The 14,742-nt window shown below is 44.7% G+C and overlaps 1 protein-coding gene across 1 annotated transcript in view; it reads right to left on the bottom strand.

The window, feature by feature from the left end:
- Positions 1 to 575: 575 nt before the first annotated feature.
- The window catches only part of LOC121373737 (phospholipid-transporting ATPase ABCA3-like), a 43,865-nt gene continuing 29,698 nt past the window's right edge, over positions 576 to 14,742 (bottom strand). The window contains exons 15-18 of the mRNA XM_041500492.1: positions 11,887 to 12,431; positions 8,609 to 8,796; positions 7,640 to 7,810; positions 576 to 1,203 (exon numbers count right to left, since the gene is read on the bottom strand). Of these exons, the coding sequence (XP_041356426.1) occupies positions 738 to 1,203; positions 7,640 to 7,810; positions 8,609 to 8,796; positions 11,887 to 12,431 (1,370 nt within the window). The 3' untranslated portion in view covers positions 576 to 737. The remainder of the gene's footprint in view (positions 1,204 to 7,639; positions 7,811 to 8,608; positions 8,797 to 11,886; positions 12,432 to 14,742) is intronic.

The raw sequence follows: 14,742 nt of genomic DNA, 5'->3' as shown, positions 1-14,742 counted from the left end.
TATATATAACTATATCTTGATACATATCTAAATGATACATCCCACTAGAACGCCAAATTGGACGTAACATTTCGTGACGTCATCAATTGGCGCACTACAACCTTACAGGAACGTCAGCCAAACGAGTTAGATGATATAAATTAAGATCGATTATGGGTAATAAATAGGATATTAAACTCGCTACCCTTTTTGTAATACGTATCATATTTATAATACTCGTGAACTAATTTTCATTGTCACTCGCTAAAACTCGACACTACTTAAAATTATTTTACTCCGGACATAAACATGATACGAAATGGAAGTTCGTTTAATGTCCTATTAATACGCATTTTAAATACGCTTTTATCGTGTGAATGAGCATGTTTTATTACTGGAGTAGTCTGCAGTTAAAAAGTATATAACCTAAATATGGGTTAGAGCAGATAATCGTAAAATGTGTCAAAATTGGACATCGTAGGAAGTGGACAAAGTAGCATGTAACATTGTTATATTACTAGAGTAGTTTGCAATTAAAAAGTATACACACTAAATATGTATTAGAGCAGATAATCGAAAAATATGTCAAAACTGGACAACGTAGCATGTTTTATTTCTCGAGTAGTTTGCAGTTAAAAAATAGATACCCTAAATATGCGTTAGTGTATATATATATATATATATATATATATATATTAAAAAAGGCCTCTCGCTGAACTGAATAACGATATCTTTAACGATGCATCTCCAAAACATCTTCACCTACAACAGCATCTGCAACATAACACATCCTTCAGACAGGAACCGGAGCCGGTTTTCTCGACGGCATGCGTCGTCGTCGGCGTGGTCTGTTCCCGCGAGAAGGACAGAAAGACCTGCTCGAGGGTCGTCTGATGCACCGAGTAGTCCTCCAAGTGGAACTGGCCCTTCGCCCTCTCCATCACCTCGAACACCTCTGCAACGGTCACTTGCGAGTCCGCCACGTGGAAGTGCACATAGCCCTGGTGGTCGTCGAACACGACGGCGGACGGGAACTCAGAGATGACGTAGTGGACGAGCGGGTCCGGCGTCGCCAGGCTGCCGTCCTCGTTCGTTCCCAGCTGCACCACGAGCGTGTAGCCCTGGCCGAACTTGTTCTTCAGCTGCTGCACGCCGCCCAGGCAGCGGAACCTCCCGTTCACCATGATGGCCAGGCGCGTGCACAGCGCCTCACACTCTTCCATGCTGCAAGCAGAACACGCGTAAAACTAGAGGCACGTCATTACACGCACATGTAGTCTGACGTTACAACTAACTATAACCGTGGCAAGCAGAACACGCGTAAAACTAGGCTCGTCATTACACGCACATGTAGTCTGACGTTACAACTAACTATAACCGTGGTAAGCAGAACACGCGTAAAACTAGGCTCGTCATTACACGCACATGTAGTCTGACGTTACAACTAACTATAACCGTGGCAAGCAGAACACGGGTAAAACTAAAGACTCGTCATTATAATATACACATGTTGGCTGACGTTACAACTAACTATAACCGTGGCAAGCAGAACGCGTAAAACTAAAGGCTCGTCATTATAATATACACATGTAGGCTGACGTTACAACTAACTATACTCTTCAAAAGAAGAAACGCAAAACTACATTGTCGTAACATTTGGAGAATTGATTTAATTATTGAATGGTGAGTCCGATAATTACCAAATGTTGCAGGATTGTTCACAATTCACTCTAGTCCATTGTGAGTAAGTGATAGGACACACCACCAAGGTCAAGGTCATCTGGAGTCAATACCGGGTGTGGCCTCCGCGTGTGTTGACAACTGCCTGGCACCGCCTGCCCATTGAAGCAACCAGAGTACGGATGACGTCCCGGGGGATGGTGGCCCACTCGGCCTGCAAGGCTGCTGCCAGCTCGGGCAGGGTCTGGGGCTGTGGTTGTCGCTGTCGGAGGCGTCGGTCCAACTCGTCCCATAGATGCTCAATTGGGTTCAAATCCGGTGATATCGATGGCCAAGGAAGGACATTAATGTTGTGGGTCTGTAGGAAAGCCGTTGTGAGACGTGCTGTGTGAGGCCTGGCGTTGTCATGTTGGAACACTGTGTTGGCGTTGGCCATAACTGGAACGATGTGTGGCCGGAGGATCTGGTCAATGTAGCCCTGTGCATTCAGGTTGCCCTGCACGTGGACCAGGTCAGTTCTGCCAGTGTGTGAGATGGCTGCCCACACCATGACACTACCCTCGCCGAATCTGTCCACTTCCTGCACGCAGTTTGCCGCATAACGTTCACCACGACGCCTATACACGCGACATCTTCCATCATGACGTCGGAGCAGAAATCGGGACTCGTCACTGAACCACACCTGTCTCCATCGCAGTTGAGGCCATTGTCGATGAATCTGGCACCACTGCAGTCGGAGTCGACGGTGTTGTGGTGTTAAGATGACACCTCGAACTGGACGTCTGGCACGAATTCCTACCTCACGTAGGCGGTTCCGTACGGTCTGGTCGGATATCCTGCGCAAACCTGGTATTGCTGCGGCTGTGGAGGTGTCAGTAGTCAATCGTTCCCGAAGGTGGCGTACCCGGATGTAGCGGTCCTGCGCGGGGGTAGTGACCCGTGGTCGACCGGATCTAGGGAGGTCACGTGTTGATCCATGTTGCTGGTAACGGTCCCACAGTCTGGAGATGGTGCTTGGGGATACATGGAATGCCCTGGCAACGGCCGTTCTGGATTCGCCTGCGTCTAGTCGGCCGATGGCATTGTTTCTCTGCGGTTCACTGAGACGTGGCATGTCCTGGATTGTCAACTGTCGGCCAGATACAGAGGCCAGGCAAGCGAACACCCTGCACTTTTATACTGTCGGTGTTCATGTTGCACGTGCAGACAACGCACGTGCAGTGGTGACATGGTTTGCACGTGGCTGCGTTTTTACGAATATTCACATTTTGGAACTTTATTGTACAGTAGCTGCGTTTTATCGAATGTAACCGTGGGAATGTGTTTGGGACATGCAATGACCTTATATTCACAAAGCATGAACCGGTAGGAAACATAAAATCGGAGTTATAACCCATTTGTACCCTTTTGCGTTTCTTTTTTTGAAGAGTATATAACCCTGGCAAGCAGAACACGGGTAAAACTAAAGACTCGTCATTATAATATACACATGTTGGCTGACGTTACAACTAACTATAACCGTGGCAAGCAGAACGTGTAACACTAAAGGCTCGTCATTATAATATACACATATAGTCTGACGTTACAACTAACTATAACCGTGGCAAGCAGAACACGCGTAAAACTAAAGGCTCGTCAATATAATATACACATGTAGGCTGACGTTACAACTAACTATAACCGTGGCAAGCAGAACACGCGTAAAACTAAAGGCTCGTCATTATAATATACACATGTAGTCTGACGTTACAACTAACTATAACCGTGGCAAGCAGAACACGCGTAAAACTAAAGGCTCGTCATTATAATATACACATGTAGTCTGACGTTACAACTAACTATAACCGTGGCAAGCAGAACACGCGTAAAACTAAAGGCTCGTCATTATAATATACACATGTAGTCTGACGTTACAACTAACTATAACCGTGGCAAGCAGAACACTCGTAAAACTAAAGAATCGTCATTATACACATGTAGTCTTACGTTACAACTAACTATAACCCTGGCAACCGTTCTAATAACGGCTACCCAGGGCCGTAGCTAGCTGGTTATTGTTATTGAAGTTTTAAGTATCTTAAAGTTTAAAGTTTGTTTTGTTTAACGACACCACTGGAGCACATTGATTAATTAATCATTGGCTCTTGGATGTCAAACATTTGGTAATTCTGACTCGTAGTCAGAGGAAACCCGCTACATTTTTCTTAATGCAGCAAGGGATCTTTTATATGCACTTTCCCACAGACAGGTGGTTCGATCTGCGACGCAAGCACCTCAAGCAAGCACTCGACCGATTGAGGAAACCCGCTGTGGCCACTTCATGGGTTACTCGTTTTCGATTAGCAGCAAGGGATCTTTTATATCCATCTCACAGACAGGATAGTACATACTACAGCCTTTGTTACACCAGTTGTGGAGCACTGGCTGGAGCGAGAAATAGCCCAATGGTGCCACCGATGGGAATCGATCCTAGACCGACCGCTCATCAAGCCAGAACTCTACCCCTGGATTGGAATGGAGTCGCAAATATATATATATATATATATATATATATATATATACTGAACAAAATAAGAAACTTCCGCTAACTTTGCTTGAACAAAACTTGATGAAAACACACCGGGGGAATAATTGTTATATATGCGTCTAAAGAGTGTTCCATGGTGCATCGTTTGGTGTAAAAATCATGGCCATAGGTTAACAGAAACTGGGAGAAATTTTGACCAAGTGTGGTAGGGGTAAAAAAAAAAAAAAAACCCACTTAATAACGGATATGACCACCTCTTGAATTGACCGCTGCAGTGCATCGCAGGCGCATAGAATTGACTAAAGTGTTGATTTCTGCCTGTGGAATATTGTTCCATTCCTGAATGAGCGCTTGACGAAGTTCGTTGACGTTAGCGGGTGGGTTTGGACGACGCCTCAATCGTCTGTCCAGACATCCCAGACATGCTCGATGGGGTTGAGATCAGGACTTTTAGCGGGCCAGTCATCAATGAAATCAATGTTAATTGTCCTAAGAAAATTTACAGTGTCTCTAGCTGTATGAGAGGTGGCATTATCATGCTGAAAAATCGAGATGTTGGCGTTGCTATGGAACAGAGGAATGACGTGATGAGCGAGAAGGTCATCGCGGTAACGTTGAGCATTTAAATTGCCATCAATGACGACTAGTGGTGAACGATAACCATGAGCAATGACTGTCCAGACCATGACAGAACTCCCACCCCCGAAACGACCTCGTTCAAGAACACAACAGTCAGCATAGTGTTCATTTCTCCTACGGTAGACGCGCACCCTGCCATCACCACGTTGTAAAGAAAATTTGGATTCATCCGAAAAAAGAACGGTATTCCAGCGTCGCCGTATCCAACGAGTGTGTACACGTGCCCAATTAAGACGATTTAGACGACGACGTTGCGTTAAAACGCATCCGACGTAAGGACGCCGTGCATGTAAACCGTTCTCCCGCAGAAGATTACGAACAGTTTGCCCACTGATTCGGTTATTATGAAGCCCAGGTGTGTTAGCAGCAGTAGCAGTGGCAGTTTGGAATCGATTGCGCAAATACGTGTTCATGATATAGCAGTCTTGACCACGCGTTTAACACGCGGACGTCCATGACGCGGCAAGTCGTTGGTGCTTCCTGTCGTTCGAAATCTTACGCGAAGATTTTTTATCGCTCGACTAGAACTCCCAACATGCCTCGCAACCTCTTCTGTCGACATACCAGCATCAAGCATGCCAATCGCCCGTTCGCGTAAATTATTGGGTATTATTGGCATACTAAAAATGCTACAATGTCAAAAACGTTATTTTTTTTACACATTTTGAAGCGTTTTCGTTCATTTGACAACAATGTCAATAAGACAAGTAAAACAAATTGACCCAATACTACACGGGACATGTCGAACCATGCATGCACGTGCAAATTGAATTATACGTTTTCGACGATTAACAGTGCAAAAATAATCGATAAAATTCATGAATCCTGATAATACAGCTCAAGGCTAATACTACCTATATAATTTCATTACACAATGAATTCTTTAACACAACAAATACTATATATACAAATCTGAAGTTTCTTTTTTTGTTCTGTGTATATATATATATATATATATATATATATATATATATATATATATATACACACAGACTGTAAGAGAGCTAGACGAACATTTAGACATAAATACGCTCTCATTACAGTCAGAGACCAAACTATGTATTTGTTTGGCAATTCCCGACAACCAAAACGTTGGCAAAGATTTCCTCTCTAATACCACAACAATCCTATGTTTGACGTCAAATACCTTTACATCGATCATTTTCGATTAAAAAAAAATCCACATATTAATCACTAATACACATACTACAGAAAGAAATCAGACAGCACCCACATTCAGCTACGCTTCGTGATACTCAGTCGCAAGAATTACAAAGCTCGGTGACCTATTTCGTGACGTAGATCACGTGATCGCCCACTGGGCGATTCCGCCTTGTGCAAAAGTTACAGGGGCCGTCTCATACCAAGCGACGTTACAACATGGAAGAGTTGGCCAATGGTTTCCCCTCTAACACAGTGATAAAATTACCAAATATTTGACATCCAATAGCCGATGATTAATGAATCAATGTGCTGTAGTGGTGTCGTTACACAAAACAAACTTTTGTTGGTGATTGTCGGGCACTTGTCGTTTTGAGACGGCCCCTGGAAGACGGAATGGCTGAGTGGGCGATCATGTTAGGCATCGTCACGATATAGGTCGGCGAACTTAGAATTCTGCTGTCCGGAGTTTGCCGAAGCTTAGCTGAATGTGGGTGCTGTCGGGTTTCTTTCTGTAGTGTGTGTATTAGTGATTAATGTAAAGGTATTTGACGTCAAACATAGGATTGTTGTGGTATTAGAGCGGAAATCTTTGCCAACTTTTTGGTTGTCGGGAATTGCCAAAAAAATACATAGCTTGGTCTCTGACTCTAATGAGAGCGAATTTATGTCCCAATGTCCGTCTAGCTCTCTTACAGTCAGAGTACTCGCGCTAGCGCGCATTAATTTTAAACTCATTTCCGGAAAAAACCATATTTAATATGCAAGTTTAATCGTAGAAATAATTTACTAGTCGGAAACATCTTACAATGCAGCAAACTCGGGAATGTCCCTTTAACAGAAACATCTTACAATGCTTCAAATTCAGGAATGTCCGTTTAACAGAAACATCTTACAGTGCTTCAAACTCGGGAATGTCCCTTTAAGACAAACATCTTACAATGCAGCAAACTCGGGAATGTCCCTTTAAGAGAAACATCTTACAATGCAGCAAACTCAGGAATGTCCCTTTAAGAGAAACATCTTACAATGCTTCAAATTCAGGAATGTCCCTTTAACAGAAACATCTTACAATGCAGCAAACTCAGGAATGTCCCTTTAACAGAAACATCTTACAATGCAGCAAACTCAGGAATGTCCCTTTAACAGAAACATCTTACAATGCAGCAAACTCAGGAATGTCCCTTTAACTAGGGTCTCCACGAGTACTCGAGTACTCGGGCACGGGTCGAGTCTAGCAAAGACTCGAGTCCATTCACAGGACTCGAGTACCCGTACAAGTGAGACAATGTGGAGCAACTAGTTCAGCAGTAACTAATCAACGATACAAGTTACACGATAATTATATGACTATTTGCTAGTTTCTTTTTTCATCTGGCCGTCCGTTCGTCCGTCACAATACTGAACATATCAACGGGTTTCTAAATGCAATACAATGGCATGATTTGGCATTCATGTTCAGTGCTGGAATTAAGCTATATAATGCTATTTTACGTTATATTCCTTTGTCTCATTATCATCTTGTGTAAGCGTCGGGTACTCGGGTCCGGGTCGAGTTTGACCCTCGAGTACTCGAGTCCAATATATTGGACTCGTGGAGGCCCTACCTTTAACGTGCCCCGTACACTACGCCCACCTCTACTACTAACCAACCTGTGTGTAGTGAGAATCAGTGTCTTCCCCGCTCTTCGGACTTCAGTCAGGGCGTCCCACAGCTGTCGCTTGGCCATGGCGTCCATTCCGGTGGACGGCTCGTCAAGGAGGATGGTCGACGGGTTTCCCACCAGCGAAACGGCCACGCTCAGCTTCCTCTTGTTGCCGCCACTGGAATACAAACCAGAGGACACTGATTTGTTAAAGGCATACTGTCACAGATTTTTAAGGACACTATTTCTATAAAAAAAAAACCTCAGAAGAAAATAATAAATCAGTTTTGGAAACCAAATGTTGCTATCGCATTGCTTTAACTGAACCATGAAAGCCATGTCAACCCTGTTGGCAATAATTATATTAGTTGTTGTTTTGTGTTTTTGTTTCTTTGTTTGTTAATTTTGTTTTGTTTTGTTTTGTTTTTGTGTATTATGGACCACTGGCATAATTCAACAAAGGATTGTCTTATTTCTTTTACGTTCACCGGGGCATTGTCGTAATGATATATTATTTTTCGCAGTAATTTTGTATAAAAAGTTCAGATGATTCGAAAAAGCTGTGGTTGTCATAAGTTTCAATAAATCTGTAATATTTAAGTTCTGACCCGGCTATGGTGCAATGTCGCCAAAACGATTTTTGTAAAAATGTAGCGGGTTTCCTTTAAGAATATATATGAAATATTTGATATTCAATTATAGCCGATGACTAATGAATCAATGTGCTCTAGTGGTGAAAACAAAAACTGTATCTTTTCAATACCCCCCCCCCCCCCCCCCACCCCCACCCCACCTTCCGCCGTAATAAGACAACATTACATCACTTCCCTCAATTACAAAAAAACAACCCACCTAGATAATAATTTGTTTTACGTCGAGGTCGGGAATATACTACCCCCATGCAGCACCCCCCCCCCCCCCCCCACACACACACACACACCATCCCACTCCGGCTATGTCAGGGACAGACACTGACCTGTAATGTGTGACCTGTTTGTCAGCGTGTTGTGTGAAGGCCAGCATACGAAACAACACCTCGACCACGTTCCCTATTTTTTTCTCTGGCACGCCCTTGAGTCTGGCGTACATACACAACGTCTCACGCCCCGTCATCTGACCAATGAGCGCGTCGAACTGCGGGCAGTAGCCCATGTCCTGGTATATCTGCAGAAAGGAAAGGAATGGGGTTTTTTTAAAAGGCTCAAATCAGAGCGTATAGAATGAATGTGTGCTGTGTTTCTGCAAAACGCGTGTGAGCAGACAAAACAGTTGGTTTATATGCCCTAAAAGCAAGTACCAGAAACCAGTGGCGTAGCGGGGGCGGGACCACCGGGGCGGTTGATCCGGGCGCTAAATTCTGGACTGGTGGAAGGGCCTCGGGGAGTGCTAACGGTCCACTGGTTAGGGGGCGCAATACTTGCCTTGCCACGGGCGCTGGCAACCCACGCTACGCCACTGCCAGAAACATTTTTCTTTTTTTGGATGGAATACTAGCATGATAGTATCACGTCATATTAATTACGTCACGAACGTCGGATGCTTCCACCCCTCAAAGTGAAATGGCAGGTGGCGAACAAATGCATGCAGTTTGTCCTAGGAAACGTCGGCGAACTCGATATAAGTGACATCTGTATCATCTAGCATGTGGAATTTGTCATTGTAATGCTGTTGTTCTTGTTGGGATTTTTTTTCTCAAGATTTCTGTGTGAAAAGAATGTGAGGGAAATATATCGTTAATTAAAAGGAGAATAATTGTCGTAGCTGTTAACAATGAGGTTCGGACTTTAGTGGCAGTCCTCTACCGGCCTCGGTGGCGCAGTGGTTAAGTCATCGGACTACAGGCTGGTAGGTACAGGGTTCAACCCAGAGCGAGTGGATAGGTGTAAGGCCACTACAACCCTGGACAGACAGGTCAGAAAGCTTCCAGGACAGCGTGTTTGAGCCTTAATTGGATATAATCACGAAAATAAGTTGAAATAAAATGACAGTCCTCTTTGCGTCGATGCAACAGGGACGAAATCTCCAGTAAAGGATGTCTTTGGCAGTGGCTGTTCTATAGACGAGGCACTAGATAGAGATTCATGGAATCATCCACTAGTTTGCCTAATTTCCATTCATCTCTGCAATGTGCAGAGATACGGCCTTCCACGAAGCCACATCGCGGCATAACTTATTATCGTCGTAAATTACAGTAACGGATCCAGAAAAGCCGCCTTCTTTTTCTTTTCTTTTTTTTTTTTTTTTTTTTTGGGGGGGGGGGGCAATGACATGAGGCGGAATGCCAATGGAACTTTGCCCCAAACCCACCCACCCCCGGACCGCCTCTGGAAACTTTGCAATTGGTATGGGCCACTAACGTTGATGTTAAACGAGTTATATGATGATTTGATGATTTTCGAGGAAGGATACGAACTGTGTGTGTAAACATTGTATCTAATTATAAATATACACACACGGGTCCTTAACCATGTGTCTGACGCCACATAACCGTACATAAAATGTGATGAGTGCGTCATTAAATAAAACATTTCTTTCTTTCTTTCTTTCTTTCTTTCTAATATACACACAATACCGTTTTTTATAACAGACACGGCGGAAGCAAGTAGACTGTGGTTGGCAGACTGAGATCGAGGGCGCAAAGCAGACTGAGATCGAGGGCGCAAAGCAGACTGAGATCGAGGGCGCAAAGCAGACTGAGATCGAGGGCGCAAAGTAAAGTTTCGAGGGTGTGCTCCGTCACGTATTACGGTTTAGTCGTTCACAGAGTAGCCTATACTTGAGGGCGAGGTGTAGCCCAGTGGTACAGAGCTCGCTTGATGCGCGGTTGGTTTGGGATCGATCCCCGTCAGTGGGCCCACTGCGTTATTTCTCGCTCCAGCCAGTGCACCACGACTGGTACATCAAAGGCCATGGTATGTGCTATCCTGTCTATGGGATGGTGCATATAAAAGATCCCTTGCTGCTAATCGACAAGAGTAGCCCATGAAGTGGCGACAGCGGGTTTCCTCTCCCAATATCTGTGTGGTCCTTAACCATATGTCTGACGCCATATAACCGTAAATAAATGTGTAGAGTGCGTCGTTAAATAAACTATTTCCTTCCTTCCTTCCTATGCTTGAATGTCACAATTTACAAGCTGTAAATGGCAACATTACCATTACGGACAGAAAATCCATTTAGTGGGGTGTGGCAGCGTTTCTCTCGAACGCATTGGCGTAATGCTTTATTTTTTCTCGAAGTGACTTTGTATAAAAAAAAAAAAAGGCCTCAAACCTTCCCAAAGAGATTCATCAGATTCTCCAACTTAAAAGCTAAAAAATAAATAAATACAACTGTCGCCACTGACGTAATTAATTTTTGATTTTTTTTTTGCAATAAATATTGTATAAAAAGGCCACAAACATTCCCTAAAGGATTCCTCGAATTCTCCAACTCCAATTTAAAAAACAAATAATAATAATAATAAAATTAAATTAAAAAACTGTCGCAAAATTTTGGGGAGAGAACTGTCCTTCCTCCCTACCATTAGATCCGCCACTGACGTACCTGCTGCAGGTCGCTCCTAATAATGAATCTCCCGACCCTGAGATCCGCCACTGACGTACCTGCTGCAGGTCGCTCCTAATAATGAATCTCCCGACCCTGAGATCCGCCACTGACGTACCTGCTGCAGGTCCCTCCTAATACTGAATCTCTCGACCCTGAGATCCGCCACTAACGTACCTGCTGCAGGTCGCTCCTAATACTGAATCTCCCGACCCTGAGATCCGCCACTAACGTACCTGCTGCAGATCACTCCTAATACTGAATCTCCCGACCCTGAGATCCGCCACTAACGTACCTGCTGCAGGTCGCTCCTAATACTGAATCTCCCGACCCTGAGATCCGCCACTAACGTACCTGCTGCAGGTCCCTCCTAATGCTGAATCTCCCGACCCTGAGATCCGCCACTAACGTACCTGCTGCAGATCACTCCTAATACTGAATCTCCCGACCCTGAGATCCGCCACTAACGTAGCTGCTGCAGGTCGCCCCTAATAATGAATCTCCCGACCCTGAGATCCACCACTAACGTACCTGCTGCAGTTCGCCCCTAATAATGAATCTCCCGACCCTGAGATCCGCCACTAACGTACCTGCTGCAGTTCGCCCCTAATAATGAATCTCCCGACCCTGAGATCCGCCACTAACGTACCTGCTGCAGTTCGTCCCTAATAATGAATCTCCCGACCCTGAGATCCGCCACTAACGTACCTGCTGCAGATCACTCCTAATACTGAATCTCCAGAAGAAGGCGTTTCCGCCGCTCGCCATCACGTCCCCTGTCAGCATCTTGAAAGTGGTCGTCTTCCCGGCGCCGTTGTGTCCCAGCAGTCCAAAGCACGCCTTCTTCTTGATCCCGAGACAGAGCCGGTCGACGCACAGCAGCCCGCCGTACTGCTTGGACAGATTCACCAGCAGCACGGAGTCCGACTTCTGCAACTGACGCAGCGGAGTCGTGGTGATCCGCACCCTCTCCGCCAGCACGTCGTCGTCCTCGTACTGATGCAGCTTATTCTGCTTCTTCGACTGATGATGCAGCTGCGGCTGCTGCTGCACGCTATCATCCAAGTTGTCCACGCTGGCAGGGGACTGGAACAGGCGGTAGAACACCCGCTGAGGTAAGTGGTAGTCGAGGATCAGACACAGCGCGAAGCCAACGAAACCATGCAGGATCATGGCCAACAGGGGCTTTCCAAGCCCCGGAGATTCCAAGTCAAAGGCGTTCTCGGTGAAGGAGAAACAGAAGTCGCAGTTACCTAAAACAGATGATAATCTAGATGAAGGAGAAACAGAAGACGCAGTTACCTAAAACAGATGATAATCTAGGTGAAGGACAGACAGAAGTCGCAGTTACCTAAAAGAGACGATAGTCTCGGTGAAGGACAGACAGAAGTCGCAGTTACCTAAAACAGATGACAATCTCGGTGAAGGACAGACAGAAGTCGCAGTTACCTAAAACAGATGATAACATCGGTGAAGGAGAGACAGAAGTCGCAGTTACCTAAAACAGATAATAATCTAGGTGAAGGAGAGGCAGAAGTCGCAGTTACCTAAAACAGATGATAATATCGGTGAAGGAGAACAGAAGTCGCAGTTACGTAAAACAGATGATAATCTAGGTGAAGGAGAGACAGAAGTCGCAGTTACCTAAAACAGATGATAATCTCGGTGAAGGAGAGACAGAAGTCGCAGTTACCTAAAACAGACGATAATCTCGGTGAAGGACAGACAGAAGTCGCAGTTACCTAAAACAGACGATAATCTCGGTGAAGGAGAGACAGAAGTCGCAGTTACCTAAAACAGACGATAATCTTGGTGAAGGACACACAGAAGTCGCAGTTACCTAAAACAGATGATAATCTCGGTGAAGGAGAGACAGAAGTCGCAGTTACCTAAAACAGATGATAATATCGGTGAAGGACAGACAGAAGTCGCAGTTACCTAAAAGAGACGATAATCTAGGTGAAGGACAGACAGAAGTCGCAGTTACCTAAAACAGATGATAATCTCGGTGAAGGACAGACAGAAGTCGCAGTTACCTAAAACAGATGATAATCTCGGTGAAGGAGAGACAGAAGTCGCAGTTACCTACAATAGATGATAATCTAGGTGAAGGACAGACAGAAGTCGCAGTTACCTAAAACAGACAATAATCTAGGTGAAGGACAGACAGAAGTCGCAGTTACCTAAAACAGACGATAATCTCGGTGAAGGAGAGACAGAAGTCGCAGTTACCTAAAACAGACGATAATCTTGGTGAAGGACACACAGAAGTCGCAGTTACCTAAAACAGATGATAATCTCGGTGAAGGAGAGACAGAAGTCGCAGTTACCTAAAACAGATGATAATATCGGTGAAGGACAGACAGAAGTCGCAGTTACCTAAAAGAGACGATAATCTAGGTGAAGGACAGACAGAAGTCGCAGTTACCTAAAACAGATGATAATCTCGGTGAAGGACAGACAGAAGTCGCAGTTACCTAAAACAGATGATAATCTCGGTGAAGGAGAGACAGAAGTCGCAGTTACCTACAATAGATGATAATCTAGGTGAAGGACAGACAGAAGTCGCAGTTACCTAAAACAGATGATAATCTAGGTGAAGGACAGACAGAGGTCGCAGTTACCTAAAACAGATGGTAATATCGGTGAAGGAGAGACAGAAGTCGCAGTTACCTAAAACAGATGATAATCTCGGTGAAGGACACACAGAAGTCGCAGTTACCTAAAACAGACGATAATCTCGGTGAAGGACAGACAGAAGTCGCAGTTACCTAAAACAGATGATAATCTCGGTGAAGGACAGACAGAAGTCGCTAAAACAGATGGTAATCTCGGCGAAGGACAGACAGAAGTCGCAGTTACCTAAAACAGATGGTAATCTCGGTGAAGGAGAGACAGACGTCGCAGTTACCTAAAACAGACGATAATCTCGGTGAAGGACAGACAGAAGTCGCAGTTACCTAAAACAGACGATAATCTTGGTGAAGGACACACAGAAGTCGCAGTTACCTAAAACAGATGATAATCTCGGTGAAGGAGAGACAGAAGTCGCAGTTACCTAAAACAGATGATAATATCGGTGAAGGACAGACAGAAGTCGCAGTTACCTAAAAGAGACGATAATCTCGGTGAAGGACAGACAGAAGTCGCAGTTACCTAAAACAGATGATAATCTCGGTGAAGGAGAGACAGAAGTCGCAGTTAGCTAAAACAGACGATAATCTAGGTGAAGGACAGACAGAAGTCGCAGTTACCTAAAACAGATGATAATCTAGGTGAAGGACAGACAGAAGTCGCAGTTACCTAAAACAGATGATAATCTCGGTGAAGGACACACAGAAGTCGCAGTTACCTAAAACAGACGATAATCTCGGTGAAGGACAGACAGAAGTCGCAGTTACCTAAAACAGACGATAATCTCGGTGAAGGAGAGACAGACGTCGCAGTTACCTAAAAGAGACGGTAATATCGGTGAAGGAGAGACAGACGTCGCAGTTACCTAAAACAGATGCTAATCTCGGTGAAGGACAGACAGAAGTCGCAGTTACCTAAAACAGACGGTAA

This window comes from Gigantopelta aegis, chromosome 5 (assembly GCF_016097555.1).
Source record: "Gigantopelta aegis isolate Gae_Host chromosome 5, Gae_host_genome, whole genome shotgun sequence".
Classification (NCBI taxonomy): Eukaryota; Metazoa; Mollusca; class Gastropoda; order Neomphalida; family Peltospiridae; genus Gigantopelta; species Gigantopelta aegis.
This window is presented reverse-complemented; position numbering and strand designations above follow the sequence as displayed.